The sequence below is a fragment of the Hemicordylus capensis genome, chromosome 6 (assembly GCF_027244095.1).
Source record: "Hemicordylus capensis ecotype Gifberg chromosome 6, rHemCap1.1.pri, whole genome shotgun sequence".
Taxonomy (NCBI): Eukaryota; Metazoa; Chordata; class Lepidosauria; order Squamata; family Cordylidae; genus Hemicordylus; species Hemicordylus capensis.
Window position 1 is genome coordinate 122,695,876 of NC_069662.1, and position 16,746 is coordinate 122,712,621.

Here is a 16,746-nt window from a genome sequence, read left to right on the forward strand (position 1 = left end):
CCAGTCTTTTTCTAAGCAGACGAGGAAGAATAGGGAGCTTCGTTTAAGGGCGGCTCTGTACGACGACGCATTGTCCGCTCCCTCTACTTTGTCTAAGTCTCCGCAAGGCTTGAGGGCCCTGGGTTCGGCCCAGTCTAAAACCTCTATGCCCACCGATAAGACCCCTAAGTCCTTGAAAAGACCAGGTGACAAAATGGCGGCCGCCGAAAAACCCGCCAAACAAGCGAGAAAATTTTCAGCCTTCAGTTCGACGCCATCACCAAGGTCAGCTCAGGAGGTCGAGGTTGATTCGGCATCAACAGCGCACCAGGCATCGAAGAAATCAGCTCCGACGCAGCCTGCGGCGCTGCATTCCTTGGCATCGACGTCCGTGCCGAAAGAGACCGCTCTATCGAAAATGCCGGACCACTCTACATCAACGTTGGCATCGAAGCTGGGCGGCGCGTCGACACCAAGAAGATCGAACCCTGCAGCACTGGCATTACAGCCAGCATCGGCGTTGATGCTGACGGATGTATCAACTTCGATGCCGAAAGACTCATCAACATCGATAGAGGCAGCAGAAAAGATTGCGTCAGCGTCGATGCTTAAAATCCCGTCAGCCCGTGATCTAGGACCTGTGATGACTCCAATCCGATCTCCATCGACGTCGATTGATGGGGACCGATTATCAACATTGAACACACTCTCTAACATCACCACAGTGACTCCTCGATTCTGGGCTCGATGACCTTCTCTCTGGAAGAGGATGATCTCTCAGATGGGGAGCTTACTCCTTTAGATCCTCTTCTCAAGTAGCTTGATTCGACAACAGCTACCCCCTCGACTTTCCATGGGTTTCCATACTCAGATGACAGCGGGGCACCCATGTCAACCCCAATTCCTGGGCTTCTAACTTCCACTCAGCTCGCCACTCCTGCTCCATGGCACACTTGCGAGTTTAGCCATGCCGTGTCACCATTGAAAGAAACGGCTCTACCAGGTACAGCTTCGCCAGGAGCGGCGTATGACCTCCAGGAGGACAGGGCATGGAGACTCGAAAACTCTGCAACTGGGCATCCCGATGACCCCGCACTTCGACGACCTGAGTTGGATACTACACCAGTTCATACTGTATACGTCCACTGGCAGCAGGGGATACCCCGACCTTACCTATTAAAATACTTAAGGCGGCTTCTACTCAAACTCCTCGGCCTATCGTTACTAATAGAGGCTCACAAATGAAGGTACGGCTGTTTATCAACTCGGTGCAAACTGAGCCCTTGGCAACACTGCCTTCTCCACCCCCGGCTTCTCCAGGGGTGCCGCCTTCAAATCCAACTCCTTCCGACAGTGGCTCAGGTGGTAGTCACCATGGCTCCTCCGATTTCGAGTCTGATACTGAAATTGTAGAGGCTGATCCTTCTCCAGATGTGGCTACCCCGACCAACGTTTCACCAACAGAAGAACTGAAAGCATACCACTCACATGTGAAGCAGATGGCATCTGCACTGGGTCTGGATCTGTCTTCTCAACTAAAAACAATAGACGATCCAGTTTACAATTTCATGCAGCAATCTGTCTTCCCAGCCCATCGCTTTACCACTACTATCCATAATATCTAACACTGCTCAATGTGCTTGGCAAGTACCCTACACATCTACTCCTACGTCAAAGAGCTTAGAAGGACTCTACCGCATACAGGAACAAGATAATATGTACCTATTCAAACATCTGGTGCCGAACTCTTTAGTAATTGATTGTGCAACCAGTTCCAGGTCAGGTAGAAGACATACCACCCCAGCTGATAAAGAAGGGAGAAAATTGAATGTTATGGGTAGAAAGTTGTATTCTACATCCTGTCTTTCAGTGAAGGTAGCGAATTATTCGGCCTGCATGGTGAAATACAGCTATTGCATTTGGGAAGACTTGGAAAAAAATTGGGATGCATTATCTCCAGAAGAACCCAAACAAAAGTTCCGCAAGACTTTACAAAAGGCAGCGGACCTCACCTGCCAGCAACTGAGTACAGCTAAACATCTGGCAGTTGGAGTCCAGATCAATTACCACAGCGATAACTCTGAGACGCCACGTGTGGCTCTGGTCTGCCTCCCTCCAGCAAGACATGAAGGACAAGATAGAGGGGTTACCTTTCGATGGCAAAGGCCTTTTCTCCGAGGAGACTGATGCGACCATGGAGAAAATGAAAAAAAATCAAAATTTACAGCCAAGACTTTTATGACCCGTGTCCTACATATAGACAACAGGACCGGTGTGACTACCGCATATCATACCAGCCTTACAATAAGCACAGTAACCAACAAAAAGGCAAATTTTGGTCGAATCAACGAAAACCGACGGAAGAAAACAAACAGTGGCTTTGAGATTCAGGACAGCCCACCGCGTCACCTGGTACCGCAGCCTTACTCGCCTCCCCAAAACATCGGGGACAGCGGGGGGCCGATTTACAACATTCAGATGTCCCCACTAGCCACCAACTCCATCAGGTTGGCAAGTCATGCGCAAGCATGGTGCCACATAACATCCGATCGCTGGGTGCTGAAAATTGAGTACAGTTACGCAATAGAGTTCAAAGCTCACCCTCGCTTTCAGGGTGTTCGCTTTACAAAGGAGACACCAGCCCTATACTAGGAGGTGCAGAAACTCTTGCGCAAAAAAGCTGTGGTGCCAGTGTTATGGGCACAGAGATGGGAGGGGTTTTACTCCCGCTATTTTCAAATTCCGAAGAAGGATGGAGGGATGCAGCCAATAATGGACCTGAGAAATCTAAACAAGTATGTCCAAGTAAACAAGTATCGCATGACAATGTTACAGGTTATCCTCACACTTCTGCAACAGGAGCGCTGGCTAATGACGTTAGACTTGAAGGATGCTTACTTTCATATAGGGATCCGTCCATCCTTCCGGAAATATCTTCAGTTCACTGTAGGAAGTGCGGTTTACCAGTACCAAGTACTACCATTTGGACTTTGCACTGCCCCACGTGTCTTTACAAAGTGCATGGCGGTAGTAGTAGCCCACCTAAGAACAAAAGGGCTGAAACTGTACCCTTTCCTCGACGACTGGCTCCTGTCATGGGACAAAAGCTAGTTACTTTCGCAGATACAATATATGTTGAGCCTTCTCCAGGACCTCGGAATACGGGTCAACTGGAAGAAGTCCAGCCTCACACCAGTACCCGTCATAACGTATATTGGGGCTGTACTGGATGCCAGCCTAGGCAGGGCTTTTCTTCCGGAGGACCGTTACCAGACCATTGCATCTCTGATACACCAATTTCAGGGCAACTCTTCACAACCAGCTCATCAAATACAGCGCCTGTTGGCCCAAATAGCCTGTTCCAAGTCTACAGTATGATACACCTGTCTAAAGATGAGAAAGTTACAGATGTGGTTCCTCTCTTCCTTCAACCTACTAAAAGACAACCCAGAAAAGTGCCTACTGGTTCCAGTACCGGTCTTCCGCACGTTGTCCTGGTGGACTTGGAGATCCAACCTACTCAGGGGAGTACCCTTTCAGATGCAGCCTCCATCAGTTTGGGTCATGACGGATGCTTCCCTACGGGAGTAGAGTGGTCATTGCAATGCCACCATGACTCAAGGTCTCTGGATGCATGCACAGTGCCAGCTACATATAAACCTTCTAGAACTCTTAGCAGTTTTCCTGTCAATGAAGGCTTTTTTCCCGATACTACGGGGCCGTGTTGTACAGTTGCAGCTAGACAACACTACAGCTATCGTCTACCTGAACAGATGGGGGAATAGTCTCGAGGTCTCTTTGTGCCCTAAGCCTCCAGATTTGGCATTGGTGTATCAGAAACAGTATAACGCCAATAGCCATCCACATCAAGGGCACAGACAACATACTAGCAGATAGCCTCAGCCGTTCGTTGTCGTCAGGGACCCAGCACGAATGGGAACTGAACGATGCTTACCTGCGGGAAATATTCCACCTCTGGGGTCATCCAGAGATCGACTTATTTGCTACAAGGCGGAATGCAAACTGCAGGCTGTTCTGCTCGAGAGCGGGTCACGACCCTCAGTCCTGAGGGGACACCTTCCAACTGGACTGGTCGGAGATTTGGAGCTACATGTTCCCTCCTTTACCACTGGTAGGCAGAGTTGTAGCACGCCTACTGTCGGGCCATGTGAAGTGCATCCTGATAACACCGTGGCGGCCCCGCCAAGCATGTTTTCCACATTTACTCAGACTGACCTTGAACACTTTTCGGAGGCTTCCCAACCATCCAGACCTCCTAATACAGGAAAATTGATGCCTATTACATCCAGGGGTTCAAACTCTGCAACTGACAGCATGGAAGATAGACTCCTAAAACGGATTATGCTGAATCAATGCAAAGCCTCTACAAGATGGAATTATGCCAGCAAATGGAAAAGATTTGCTATCTATGCTTCTCAACACGCCTTTCGCCCCAAAGAGGCCTCAATCCATGAGATCCTGCTGTATATGAACTCCCTAAAAAGGCAAAACTCTCAAATGTATCAATTAAAGTCCACTTGGCGGCCCTGTCGTCCAGGCATCCGGGCTGGGATGGCAAGACAGTGTTCTCCCACCCCTCCTGCAGAAGTTTCCTGAAGGGCCTTGCTAACCTATACCCACCTATCAGCAAGCCGCTGGAACAGTGGAGTATCTCGCTAGTCCTATCCACCTTCACTGAGCCTCCTTTTGAACCCATGCATTCTGCATTTCTGAAACTAATATAGTTTAAAACTGCGTTCTTAGTGGCTATCACAACTGCGCGCAGGGTGAGTGAGCTTACGGCTCTCCGAATGGATGTACTTTACGCACGTTTCTACCCCGACAAAGTACTCCTGTGACCTGATATCTCCTTCTTACTAAAAATTGTTTCAGACTTCCACATCAACCGGGATGTGGTGTTGCCCACTTTCTTTAACTCTCCAACTACACCACTAGAGAAGGCTCTGCATTCTTTAGATGTTCGCAGGGCACTTCTTTATTACCTTTCTAGAACCAAACAATTTCGGTCATCTAAGAGACTGTTCATCTCCTAGAAAGGGAGGAATAAGGGACAGACGTTATCTAGACAGAGACTGTCACATTGGCTGGTGGAGAAGCAATGCAGGCAGAAAAGAACCGCTTCTTTGCCACCCGCACTACCAGAGCACAGATCTTCAATGTGCTCTGTGTTGCAGTCTGTCGGATTCACGCCAAGTCTTCCTCCACTTGCGCGCTAGTCGTCTACCTTGCCACTTCAGCTCCCATAGTTCTTCTGAGTACCACGGGGCTGAATTTAAAGCAGGTCAGAGAGGACGCTTAGGAGCAATTGTGTCTATCACTCTAGTAAGTTCATCATTCCACATTTGTACCAGTGCATCGACAGATTCACTAGCAGACCCAATTTGAAACCCTTCCAAGCCTTCTTGGAATCCTACTGGATCCAATAACCTTCTTGGGCACATCAGCTTAATGGGTCTTTCACCCCCACAGAGGTGGGTTGTGGTTGCAAGTCCTACCTTAACCATGACAATGGGAAGATGACAGGAGTCCTCACCGATGGAACACTGCCTTGATCAGAGCAAAAGACCAAATCGAGCATGTGATCAGCATCATGCGTCGGTCGAGAACCCAATTGGGATAGTTGTCATGGCTGCTATGAACTCCCTGAGCTCCTCCCAACAACCTGGTTCCGAAATAGACATGGACACTTTCCTCTCCTTTGTATAAATGACTCGACCTCCCTGGTCCCCTCATTTGTTCCTGAACATAAGAACAGCCCTGCTGGATCAGGCCCATCTAGTTCAGCATACTGTTTCACACAGTGGCCCACCAGTTGCCACTGAGAGCCTACAGGCAGAAGTTGAGGGGATGTCCTCTCTCCTGCTGTTACTCCCCTACAACTGGTACTCGGAGGTATTCTTCCTTTGAGGCTGGAGGTGGCCCATAGCCCTCCGGCTAGTAGCCGTTGATAGATCTCTCCTCCATGAAGTTATCGAAACCCCTCTTAAAGCCATTCAGGTTGTTGGCTGTCACGACATCTTGTGGCAGAGAATTCCACAAGTTGATTATTCGCTGTGTGAAAAAGTACTTCCATTTGTTGGTCCTAGATTTCCTGGCAATCAATTTCATGAGATGACCCCTGGTTCTAGTGTTATGTGAGAGGGAGAAAAATTTCTCTCTCTCCACTTTCTCCACACCATGCATGATTTTATAGACCTCTGTCTCCCCCCCAGTTGACTTTTTCGCAGACTAAAAATCCCCTTGTGTTGTAGCCTTGCCTCATAAGAAAGGTGCTCTAGGCCACTGATCATCATGGTTGCCCTCTTCTTCACCTTTTCCAGATCTACAATGTCCTTCTTTAGATGTGGTGACCAGAATTGTATGCAGTCCTCCAGGTGTGGCCTCTCCATAGTTTTGTATAAATATTAGCAGTTTTATTTTCAGTCCCCTTTCTAATGATCCCTAGCATGGAATTGGCCTTTTTCACAGCTGCCGCACATTGAGCCGACATTTTTAACGAGTTGCCTACTACAATTCCAAGATCCCTCTCCTGGTCACTCACTGACAGCTCAGATCCCATCAGTGTATACTTGAAGTTGTTTGAACTTCGTTGGGATGCCACATGCTTTTGCTGGTTCCCCAGAATGATGCTGTTCCTTCAGCTTCATTGTGCTCTAGCACTGTTAGCCCCTTCACAATCTATGGCCTTGGTCACTTTTGTATAGGCTGCCTACTACTGGCATCAACCACTCTTGTACTGTATATTCAGGGTCTGAAAATGCAAACCAACTGATCTAGAAAAGTCACTTGAAAATTGAGGTCGAAACTTTTTTGGGTTTGAATTTTTTTTAATATATAGCAAGGTTTTCCGATAACCACCAAAATATAATTGTCATTTTAACTTGTCTCATTGCAGAGATGCCCTTTGGCCGAATGGCATTTTAGCAGAGGCTGTTCCACGCAGAGACAATGCCATCAGAATGCGAACAAGAATTGCTGGGAAAACAAAATTACTGGGGATAATGCCAGGTGTGTGAATGTCTTAAAACTAATTGTTCCTAGAGCTGACGCTGGACAATCCTGATTATAGAATCATAGCCTTACTTGCCTGCATCTGAACCGTATTGGTCAGTCAAGTTATGAAACAGTTCAAAGAAATAAGAATTGTTTTTATTTCTCAGCATCCGTGTGTGTGTGTGTGTGTGTGTGTGTGTGTGTGTGTGTGTGTGTGTGTGTTCTCATTGCCTTCAAGTTATATTTTTGAACATCCTATTTTAACCATCAGTAATATAATTTTACAGTAAATATAAATATATTAGCTGGCCCAGGCACAGAACGTCTGAGCCTTTAGATCTGGGGCATGATCAGTTGAATCCATTAGAATGGGTTCTGCGCCTACGCGGAAGCCTCTCGGTGTCGAGTTCCACAGCTCCTTTACGGCACCTGCGCCCCGCCCCACGTGACCATTTAAGGCAGGAAAAAGCGCAGGCACCTCAGTTCCTTGGAGACCGCCGTGGAGATCGGTACACCAATTTCTACGGCTCCTCGTTCTGGTTCCTTAGTTATGCTCTTTAGATTCTACTGTTTTTCAATGAATACTTGATTACAGACTGCCCTTGGATAATGTTTTTGGATTTACCTTTTTAACTGTCGACGGATTGGACTGATATTCGGCTTTTTTGACCTTGGACTGTCTCTGACCACGCTTGTAAGTACTGGACTGCTTGTTTTTCATGACTCTAAAAAAAGAAGAAAGAAATGGATATCCCCAAATCTAAAAAGACCTTTAAATGCTGCGAGCAGTGTAAGGCGAAATTGCCCTCTCAAGATGCCCACAGTCTCTGTTTGTTCTGTTTGGGTGAGGCTCACATTTGGTCTTGTAAAATTTGTCAGTCTTTCACCAAGCAAACACGGAGAAATCGGAAACTGTACTTGAGGGCTTCACTGTATGACGATGTTTTGACTGCTCCTTCAACCTCAAAGTTGCCCCATCACTTTCATGGCACAAGTGACCTGGGTGCTACCCAGTCTAAAACCTCGAAGCCCACTGAAAAAAACCCACACACCTTGAAAAGGCAGGGGAATAAAATGGCTGCCACGAGTGATCCCGCCAAAACAGCCAGAAAGCTTTTGACATCGGGTTCTACCCCTCACCCGGCTCGGCCCAGGGTGTACTGTTTGTCTCTGAGTCGAAACCTTTGACGCCGACACGTCCGGCATCGAAACAAACAGCCTCTGTATCAAAGCCATCAACACTGATGCGCCCGGCATCAAAGAAGAGGAAATCTTATGTGTCAAAGCCTTCGACATCGACACAGCCGGCATAGATACAAACACCCTCCATGTCAAAGTCTTTGACACCGACCCACACAGAATCGAGGCCACAGGCGTTGACTTCGATATTGAGCGGGTCGACGTCGAGAGAACCTTCCACTTCAACGCAGTCGGCCGAACCAGCGATACCCGACACGTTACCATCGATGTCAACATTCTCGGTACTGGCAGGAAGGAATTTGATGCCAGCACCGATGCTGATCAGGTCCCCTTCGACATCGGGAGATATTGAGCAGACATCGACCCTGAACACACTGGCTCTTATATCTACAGTAATCCCTCGTTTTAGGGCTCCTATGACATTCGCCCTTGAACATGCGGATCTATCTGATAATGACCCCATTGTGTCTCTAATGCCAGATTGAGACTGGAGACTGGTCTAGTGAAGGTGGAGGCTAGATATTGGATACTTACAATTTTTTACTGGATTAAAATCCATCACTCCCATGGTAGTTTAGTATTTCTCACATTACAAGATTCATTTCATGCCTCCTGGGAACGCAGAATACTTACTAAACTGGCAACATTGGGGTTGCTTCCGCTTACCCTGCTCAAAATGGAAGTATCACAAGCCCGTGCCTTGGTGTAACAGAAAATATTAGACACGGAGCGGCAGGAAGATTTATCTAAGTCTCCGGGTTTCTATTGTAACGATACCACAAGCTACCTTGTTCCTCCTTTATCTTATCTGCAACAATTAGACATCCCCAGATATAGGTTGGCTTTCACACAGGCCAGATGTAGATGCCTTCCCTCTGCTGTCCTTGAAGGTCGCTACAGTGGGACTCCTTATGTGGACTGTCTATGCTCCTGTGGCGATGGGGAAGTTGAAACAATCGAACATGTTTTGCTTTATTGCTCCTTTTATAGGGACTTACGTTTAGAACTAATATCTCCACTGCTGGCTCGTTTCCCAGGAAATTCGCCTAGCCAACAAGTGGCTTTCCTGCTTGAGGACAACATACCTGCCATTACTTGAAAAGTGGCGGGTTTTGGTGCAGCAGCTCGAAGATTGCGTCAGTTTTTAATTAACAGTTCTAGTGCTGCTCTATAACCTTTCAGTTATAACATTGTTGATGGGTTAGACTGTTGAATTATTATTATTATTATTATTATTATTATTATTAAATTATTTATATTTTAATTGTATTTCCCCCCTTGTTGTGCTGGTCATATACCGTAATAAACTTTGATTTATTGATATCTGATAATGAGGGAGCTTCTTTGGATCCAGGCACAGCTCAGTCTCTTCTGAACATGCTGGAATCCAATACTACCTCACCATCTCTCTTTAAAGGTTTTCCACATTCGGAAGAGGAAGCTCCTCCCGCACCCGTGGATCCCACATCACAAGTACTAACTGCAGACCAACTTTCTACACCTACACCATGGCACACCTGTGTATTTAGCCATGAGGTTTCTCCGTCGAATGAAAGGGCTTTGCCTGGCACATCATCACCCGGCTTAGAGTATGACTTTGGTGAAAGGGTTTGGCGTTTAAATGTGTTGCCAATTCGTAACCTCTAGGCAGGTGATGCACCTTCTGCCCCAAACCGGAAGCAGCATTCTTCCATTGCTATGCAGACTCGAGTGGCATCACAACATTCTTCCATTGCAACACAGACTCGAGTGACATTGTCTACAACACACAAACAAACTTTAGTGCTACAGCTGTCTTCCAAGGCGGTACAAAAGGAAAAGTTAATCCCATCTAGCCCGTTGCATCAACCGGTAACACCCATACCACCAGCGCCACACTCTCCATCACTACATGAGACAGAGGACAGTCACCATGGGTCTTCTGATTCTAAATCAGATGTCAAAACCGTGGAGGCAGATCCCTCGCCAGATGTGGCTGCACCTTCACATGTCTCCCCAACAGAAGAGCTGAAAGCTTATCATTTCCATGTCAAGAACATGGCTGCAGCCCTGGGCCTGGACTTAGCCTCACAGGTTAAAACAATTGATAACCCAGTGTATAATTTCATGGCCCGGTCTCAATAAGCCCAACCTGTCGCCCTACCTCTCCAGCCAGTAATTTCAAATGCTGCTCAATGTGCATGGGCAGTTCCTCATACTTCCACTCCAACAGCTAAAAGACTGGAAGGTCTTTGCCGGATGCAAGAGCAGGATAAAACATACCTTTTTAAGCACCCAATACCCAATTCCTTAGTTATTGATTGTGCTGCCAGTTCACGTTCTGGGAGACAACATACTACACCCGCGGACAAAGAAGGGAGGAAGTTGGATGTATTAGGCAAAAAACTGTACTCAACTTCTTGCCTCTCCATCAAACTGGCCAATTATTCGGCCTGTATGGCTAAATATAGTTACTGCCTGTGGGAAAGCCTAGAAAAGGACTTGGACACGCTCTCACTCGACCAACTGAAAGCTCAGTTCATGAAGACTCTGCAAAGGGCAGGGGATCTGACCTGTCAACAGCTAAGCACAGCTAAACACTTGGCTGAGTCAGAATCTCGATCAATTACAGCAGCAATTACTTTAAGACGTCACGCTTGGTTACGCTCAGCCTCTTTGCAGCAAGATATGAAGGATAAGATTGAAGGTCTGCCTTTCAACGGCAAGGGCTTATTCTCCGTGGAGACCAATACAATGATGGAGAAGATGAAAAAAATCCAAGTTCACTGCGAAAACTTTCACTTCAACTTCCTCTGCCTCTACATCATATACGACGAAACAAAGAAATTTCTATCGTCCCCGTGCAGGCTATAGACCTTTTTCCAAGTGGTCCACGCAACAAAAGAACAAATACCCTTCTGTCCAACGCAACAAACGGAGAGGGCAACAAACAGCGTCTTTGAGATTCAGGACAGCCCATTGCACACCCAAATATCTATTCAACTGCTTCTTCCAACCCCACACATCAACTGGGAGGAGACATTGTCAGCCTACAACATCCATGTGCTGACTCCAATAGCCAACACCACCATCAGATTGGCAAGTCATGCACAAGCATGGCGCCACATAACATCAGATCGGTGGGTCTTGAAAATTATCATGTCAGGCTATGCGATAGAGTTGAAGACCCGACCACAATTTCGGGGCCTACGTTTCACGAAGGTGACTCCTGCCTTACTGCAAGAAGCACAAGAACTCCTACAAAAGAAAGCAATAGTCCGGGTGCGATGGGCCCAATGGCAGGAGGGGTTTTACTCCCACTATTTACAAATCGCGAAGAAGGATGGCAGACTCCGGCCAATAATGGACCTGAGACGTCTCAACAAATTCATCCAAGTGAAAAAGTATTGGATGACAACACTACAAGACATCCTACCACTTCTGTTTCGGGAGCGCTGGCTTGTGAGATCTAAAAGATGCCTATTTTCACATAGGAATCCGCCCTTCCTACCAGACGTACCCGAGATTCACTGTAGGCACCTCAGTCTACCAATACCAAGTCCTACCATTCGGACTTTGCACAGTCCCTCGCATATTCACCAAATGCATGGTGGTGGTAGTGGCTCATCTCAGAGCAAAAGGCCTGAAGATATACCTGTATCTCGACGACTGGCTCCTGACATTGCGAGACAAAGGAGAGTTGCTTTCGCAGATAAAGTATATGTTGTACCTTCTCAAGGACTTGGGGATCCAGATAAACTGGAAAAAATCTCATCTGACCCCAATGTCCACCATATCTTACATAGGGGCAGTGTTGGACACAGATGCGGGACGGGCCTTCTTACCAGAGGATCACTATCTGACTATCACAAGTCTGGTTTGTCAATTTCAAACCTCCCCACTACAGCCAGCACCCACTACAGATCCAGCGCTTACTGGGTCTGATGGCCTCATGCAATTCCACGGTTCGTTACACATGACTGAAGATGAGGAAACTCCAACTTTGGTTCCTGTCCCATTCGCACAGGGGCAACCCCAGGAAAAAATTGTTGATAACTCTGTCAATTCTAAGGTCCCTATCTTGGTGGACATGGAGCACCAATGTACTAAGAGGGATCCCATTTTGATTACAGCCCCCATTGGTGTGGTTAACGACCAATGCTTCACTTAGAGGTTGGGGAGGCCATTGAAATTCCAGAATGGAACAAGGTCTGTGGACAAGAACCCAGTGGCTGCTTCACATAAATTTTCTGGAATTTCTAGCAGTTTTTCAAGCCATGATGGTTTTCCTCCCAATGCTCAGAGGTCGGGTAGTGCAATTGGAGTTGGACAACACCACTGCAATTGCCTATATCAACCGACAGGGGGGAATGGTATCCAGATCTCTTTGCAGACTCAGCATTCAGATTTGGCATTGGTGCATCAAGAAAAGCATCACCCCCATGGCCCTGCATATCAAGGGGACGGACAACGTCCTGGTGGACAACCTGAGCCGTACTTTCTTGACAGACACCCATCATGAGTGGGAACTGAACAACCTCTACTTGTGACCGATATTCGACCTCTGGGTGGTCTCCGGAAATAGACTTATTTGCTACAGCACAGAATGCAAAGTGCGAACACTACTGTTCAAGAGCGGGCCACGATAGACTGGTCACTGTACCTGAGTTACATGTTCCCACCGTTGCCCTTGGTAAGCAGGGTAGTCGCGTGGATTCTGGAAGGACCTGTGAAGTGCATTCTGGTCACACCGTGGTGGCCCCGCCAAGTGTGGTTTCCACATTTACTCAAACTCTCTTCTCACACCTACAAGAGACTTCCTACCTGTCCAGATCTGTTGGTGCAACAAGATGGCCTGGTGCTTCACCCAGGGGTCCTAACTCTACAACTCACGGCGTGGAGGATTGGCTTTTGAGAAAGATACTGCTAAATGAACGAAAATCCTCCACTAGAAAGAATTATGCAGGCAAGTGGAAGCGATTCACCACCTATGCTGCAAAACATGGCTTTCATCCTTTACAAGCATCAATACGTCAGATCCTTCTCTACCTTACTACACTTAAAACCACAAACCTCTCTAACGTCTCTATAAAAGTATACCTAGCTGCACTGTCTGCTAAACATCCAGGATGGGATGGCAAAACGTTTTTTTCTCACCCTTCCTGCAAAAGCTTCCTGAAGGGTCTCTCTAATCTATATCCTCCCATTCAACGACCTGTAGAACTATGGAGCATATCCTTAGTCCTGTCAGCTTTGACAGAGCCTGCTTTTGAGCGTCTTAAGATGGCTAGTATAAAGTTAACGTCCCTAAAGACTGTGTTCTTGGTGGCTATTACTACGGCCCGTAGAATGAGCTAGCTTACAGCTCTCCTCATGGATGTGCCATATGCCCGTTTTTACCAAAACAAAGTGCTCTTACGTCCTGACATCTCCTTCTTGCCAAAGATTGTGTCGGATTTCCATATCAACCAAGACATTGTGCTGCCAACTTTCTTTAAGTCCCCGACTTCTGCTTTGGAAAAGGCCTTACACTCTTTGGACGTCCGCAGGACTCTGTTATATTACCTCTGTTATATTACTAAACCAATGAGGAAAACAAAGAAACTTTATTTCTTACAAGGGTAAGTCAATGGGACGGGCCTTGTCCTGTCAAAGGCTCTCTCATTGGCTAGTGGAAACCATCTTAATGGCCTACACGCTGCAAAAAGTTGATCCCCCTAGGTCCATTAGAGCACACTCTACAAGGGCCTATGGGACTTCGGCGGAACATCTATCTGGCATATCTTTTCATGACATTTGTAAGGCTGCTACTTGGTCTTCTGAACAGCCTTTTGAGAGGCATTATGCTATTGACCTACGGTGCAGTGGAGGCGAATTTTGGAAGAGGTGTTCTTAAAAGGGTGTTGCAATAACTCTACTGCTTCCTCCTCCTTTATGGAGCTAACTAAACACCCATTCTAATGGAGTCAACGGATCATGCCCCAGATAAATAGGTTGCTCACCTGTAACTGATGATCTGGTAGTGATCCGTTGACATCCATTAGACCCTCCTGAACCTCCCCTCCGCAGTAGAATTATTTTTTACAGTAGAACTTACCTGCTACATCAAATGTTGCGACTGCCTCGGCGGTCTCCAAGGAACTGAGGTGCCTGTGCTTCCTCCCACCTTAAATAGCCACGTGGTCACATGGGGCGGGGCGCAGGCGCCATAAAGGAGCTGTGGAACTCGACACCAAGAGGCTTCTGCGCAGGCGCAAAACCCATTCTAATGGATGTCAACGGATCACTACCAGATCATCAGTTACAGGTGAGCAACCTGTTTTTCTCCCTCGTTCTCTGCCCCTAGTTCTCAACCCTATTCCCTCCAATGTTTTCTCTCTCTTGTCGGTTGCCTGGCCAGCCGCTTTTGCTGGCTGCCCGCTGCTTTCTCCCCTGGCCCCAGCTGCTGCTGCTTTCCCTCTCCCCCCGCCGCTGCATTCTCTTTCTCTCTCCCCCGGCCACTGCTGCTTTCTCTCCCTGCCTGTTCGCTGGCCTGTCCATTGGCCTTATGTTCCCTGCTGATGTCGATTTCCTCTCCCTCTCCCCTCGCTCGCAAACTGTTGTGAGATCTGCCACGCATGGGATTAGCGATGGGTACGTCTAAGAGAATTAGATAGATAGATGTGCACCTGAAGATAAACGTGTTGCTCAACTGCCATAACATTTTTTGCTTTTCCTAGATGAGTTGAAGCATATCCTTGGTGCTGAGACAACAAGGAAAGGCATTCTCCGGGTCTTCGAGATGTTTCAGCATACCCAACTAAATAAAAGAATGGTGTATGTCTTTCTAGAGGGCTTCTTGGAAAACGTATTTCAACAATATAAATTCCATGAGCTGTTCAACAAACTGCATTCATGCTCAAAGCAGATGCAGCGATACAAGCATAGACTACAACCTACGCAAGCGCCTTCTTCACAGAAAAGGTGACACTCCAAACTATTCCATTGGTGTCCATTTGTCCAGGACTTGGGCAGATTCTCTGGGGCTGTTATTTCTCATGCTGTTATTTCTGCACCAGTCTTTTAGTGTCACATATTAGATTATTATTGCATCCATAAGAGATGTGGTTCTACTCATTCTTCATCTATAATGGCAACCACTACCATGAACTGAGTTCATGTGTCTTAAATGATTTGGTGCATCTTCATGCAACACTGAGAAGAATACTGGCCTGCTCTGTAAGAATGTTCGTTCCACTCCTGACCGAATCTATGATTGCCAGCAACGAAAAGTGCTAGACGGTGTCCACTGAGAGAAGAGAAAAGCACAACTTTGGTGACAGCAATGGAGGACTTTGCTGCTTTGCTTGGAGATTGTGCAATGTGAGAATCAGGTGCGATTTGATTTGCATTATGACTGTTGAGACCTTGTGGGTCTTGATGAGCAGCTGTAAGCTAGCAGGAAGAGAAGTCTTTTGGAATAGATCATTCTGAAAAATAGTGCTATATTTTCCCAAGAACTAATTTGCTAACTAAAGGTTGAGATAATATGGTGCAAAAACCGTGTTAACTTTACCTTTGTGAATTCAAGAAATAAACTAAGCAAATTATCTTTGTTCGGTTTATTATTCTATGGAGTAAGGCAGAAATACAGGGAAGATAGACATGGGTTTGAATTAGCCTCTTTAGAGATCTTGTTTTGCTCTTAAATTTACAGATCTTGTGGTCCATGTATAATTTTAAAGGAATAATTTATAATAGTCACAGTGAAGGGAACAGATGTTGCCACGTTTGTTTTTTAGGAGTTTGGGGGAAGAAGCAAAGAACAGAAGCAAAATTAAAATGCAGTTCTCTTGACCTTAAGAACCTTTTTCCAAAGGATTGTGCTATATGCCATTAGAAGTCACCTTATAAGTATGTTCACTTCAAGTGTAAAATTGCTAAAATGACTTTTCTTACTGACATGGAAGTCTTCTAGACTTCATTGAACAGACATATGCAAACAATTGCAAATTCCTGAATGCACCATAGTGTATATATGAAAATAAGAGACACAATTACAATATATTTTTAAATAACAATCTCTTTTATTTTTTGCATAATGTAAAATTTTAATAAATAAAACCTCTTCTACACAAAAGCCCCCTGTCTATCCTCTTTCCTTCCTTCCAAAAATAATGTCTAATTAAGAATGAAGTAATAATTGACCACACTTGCTTAGCCTTAATTTATCTTGGGCTCATCGTCTCTTTTTCTGACTCTCTGTGATGAGACCTTCCACCATCAGGGAATTGCAAGAGATTGGTTATAATCTTCTGAATATTCTGCTACACTGTCTGTTTTTTAAAAAATACAGACCCAGAAAATATCCAAGATAATAAAGATTTAATACCTGGATACCAGTCAAATTTCTTGGAAAGTCTGATGTTCATTATTGGAACTTATTTCCAAGAAATTTGATTCCAGTTGGGGTATAAAGGCAATACTTAAAGATCCTTGAACAAAGGTCTCATATAGTAACTTCAATTCAGGATAAAGTAACTCAAGCCTGGAGGAGAAAAGGGGGTTGTACAGGGGAGTAGTCAAGAAGGGTGG

The 16,746-nt window shown here is 46.2% G+C and overlaps 1 protein-coding gene across 4 annotated transcripts in view; it reads left to right on the forward strand.

Moving 5' to 3' along the window:
- Window positions 1–16,294, forward strand: part of SNX13 (sorting nexin 13) — a 125,205-nt gene extending 108,911 nt beyond the window's left edge. For all 4 annotated transcript variants that reach the window (XM_053261055.1, XM_053261053.1, XM_053261052.1 and 1 more), the window contains 2 exons: window positions 6,896–7,008; window positions 14,892–16,294. In XM_053261055.1, coding sequence (XP_053117030.1) covers window positions 6,896–7,008; window positions 14,892–15,139 — 361 coding nt within the window. In that variant the 3' untranslated portion in view covers window positions 15,140–16,294. The remainder of the gene's footprint in view (window positions 1–6,895; window positions 7,009–14,891) is intronic.
- Window positions 16,295–16,746: the final 452 nt, after the last annotated feature.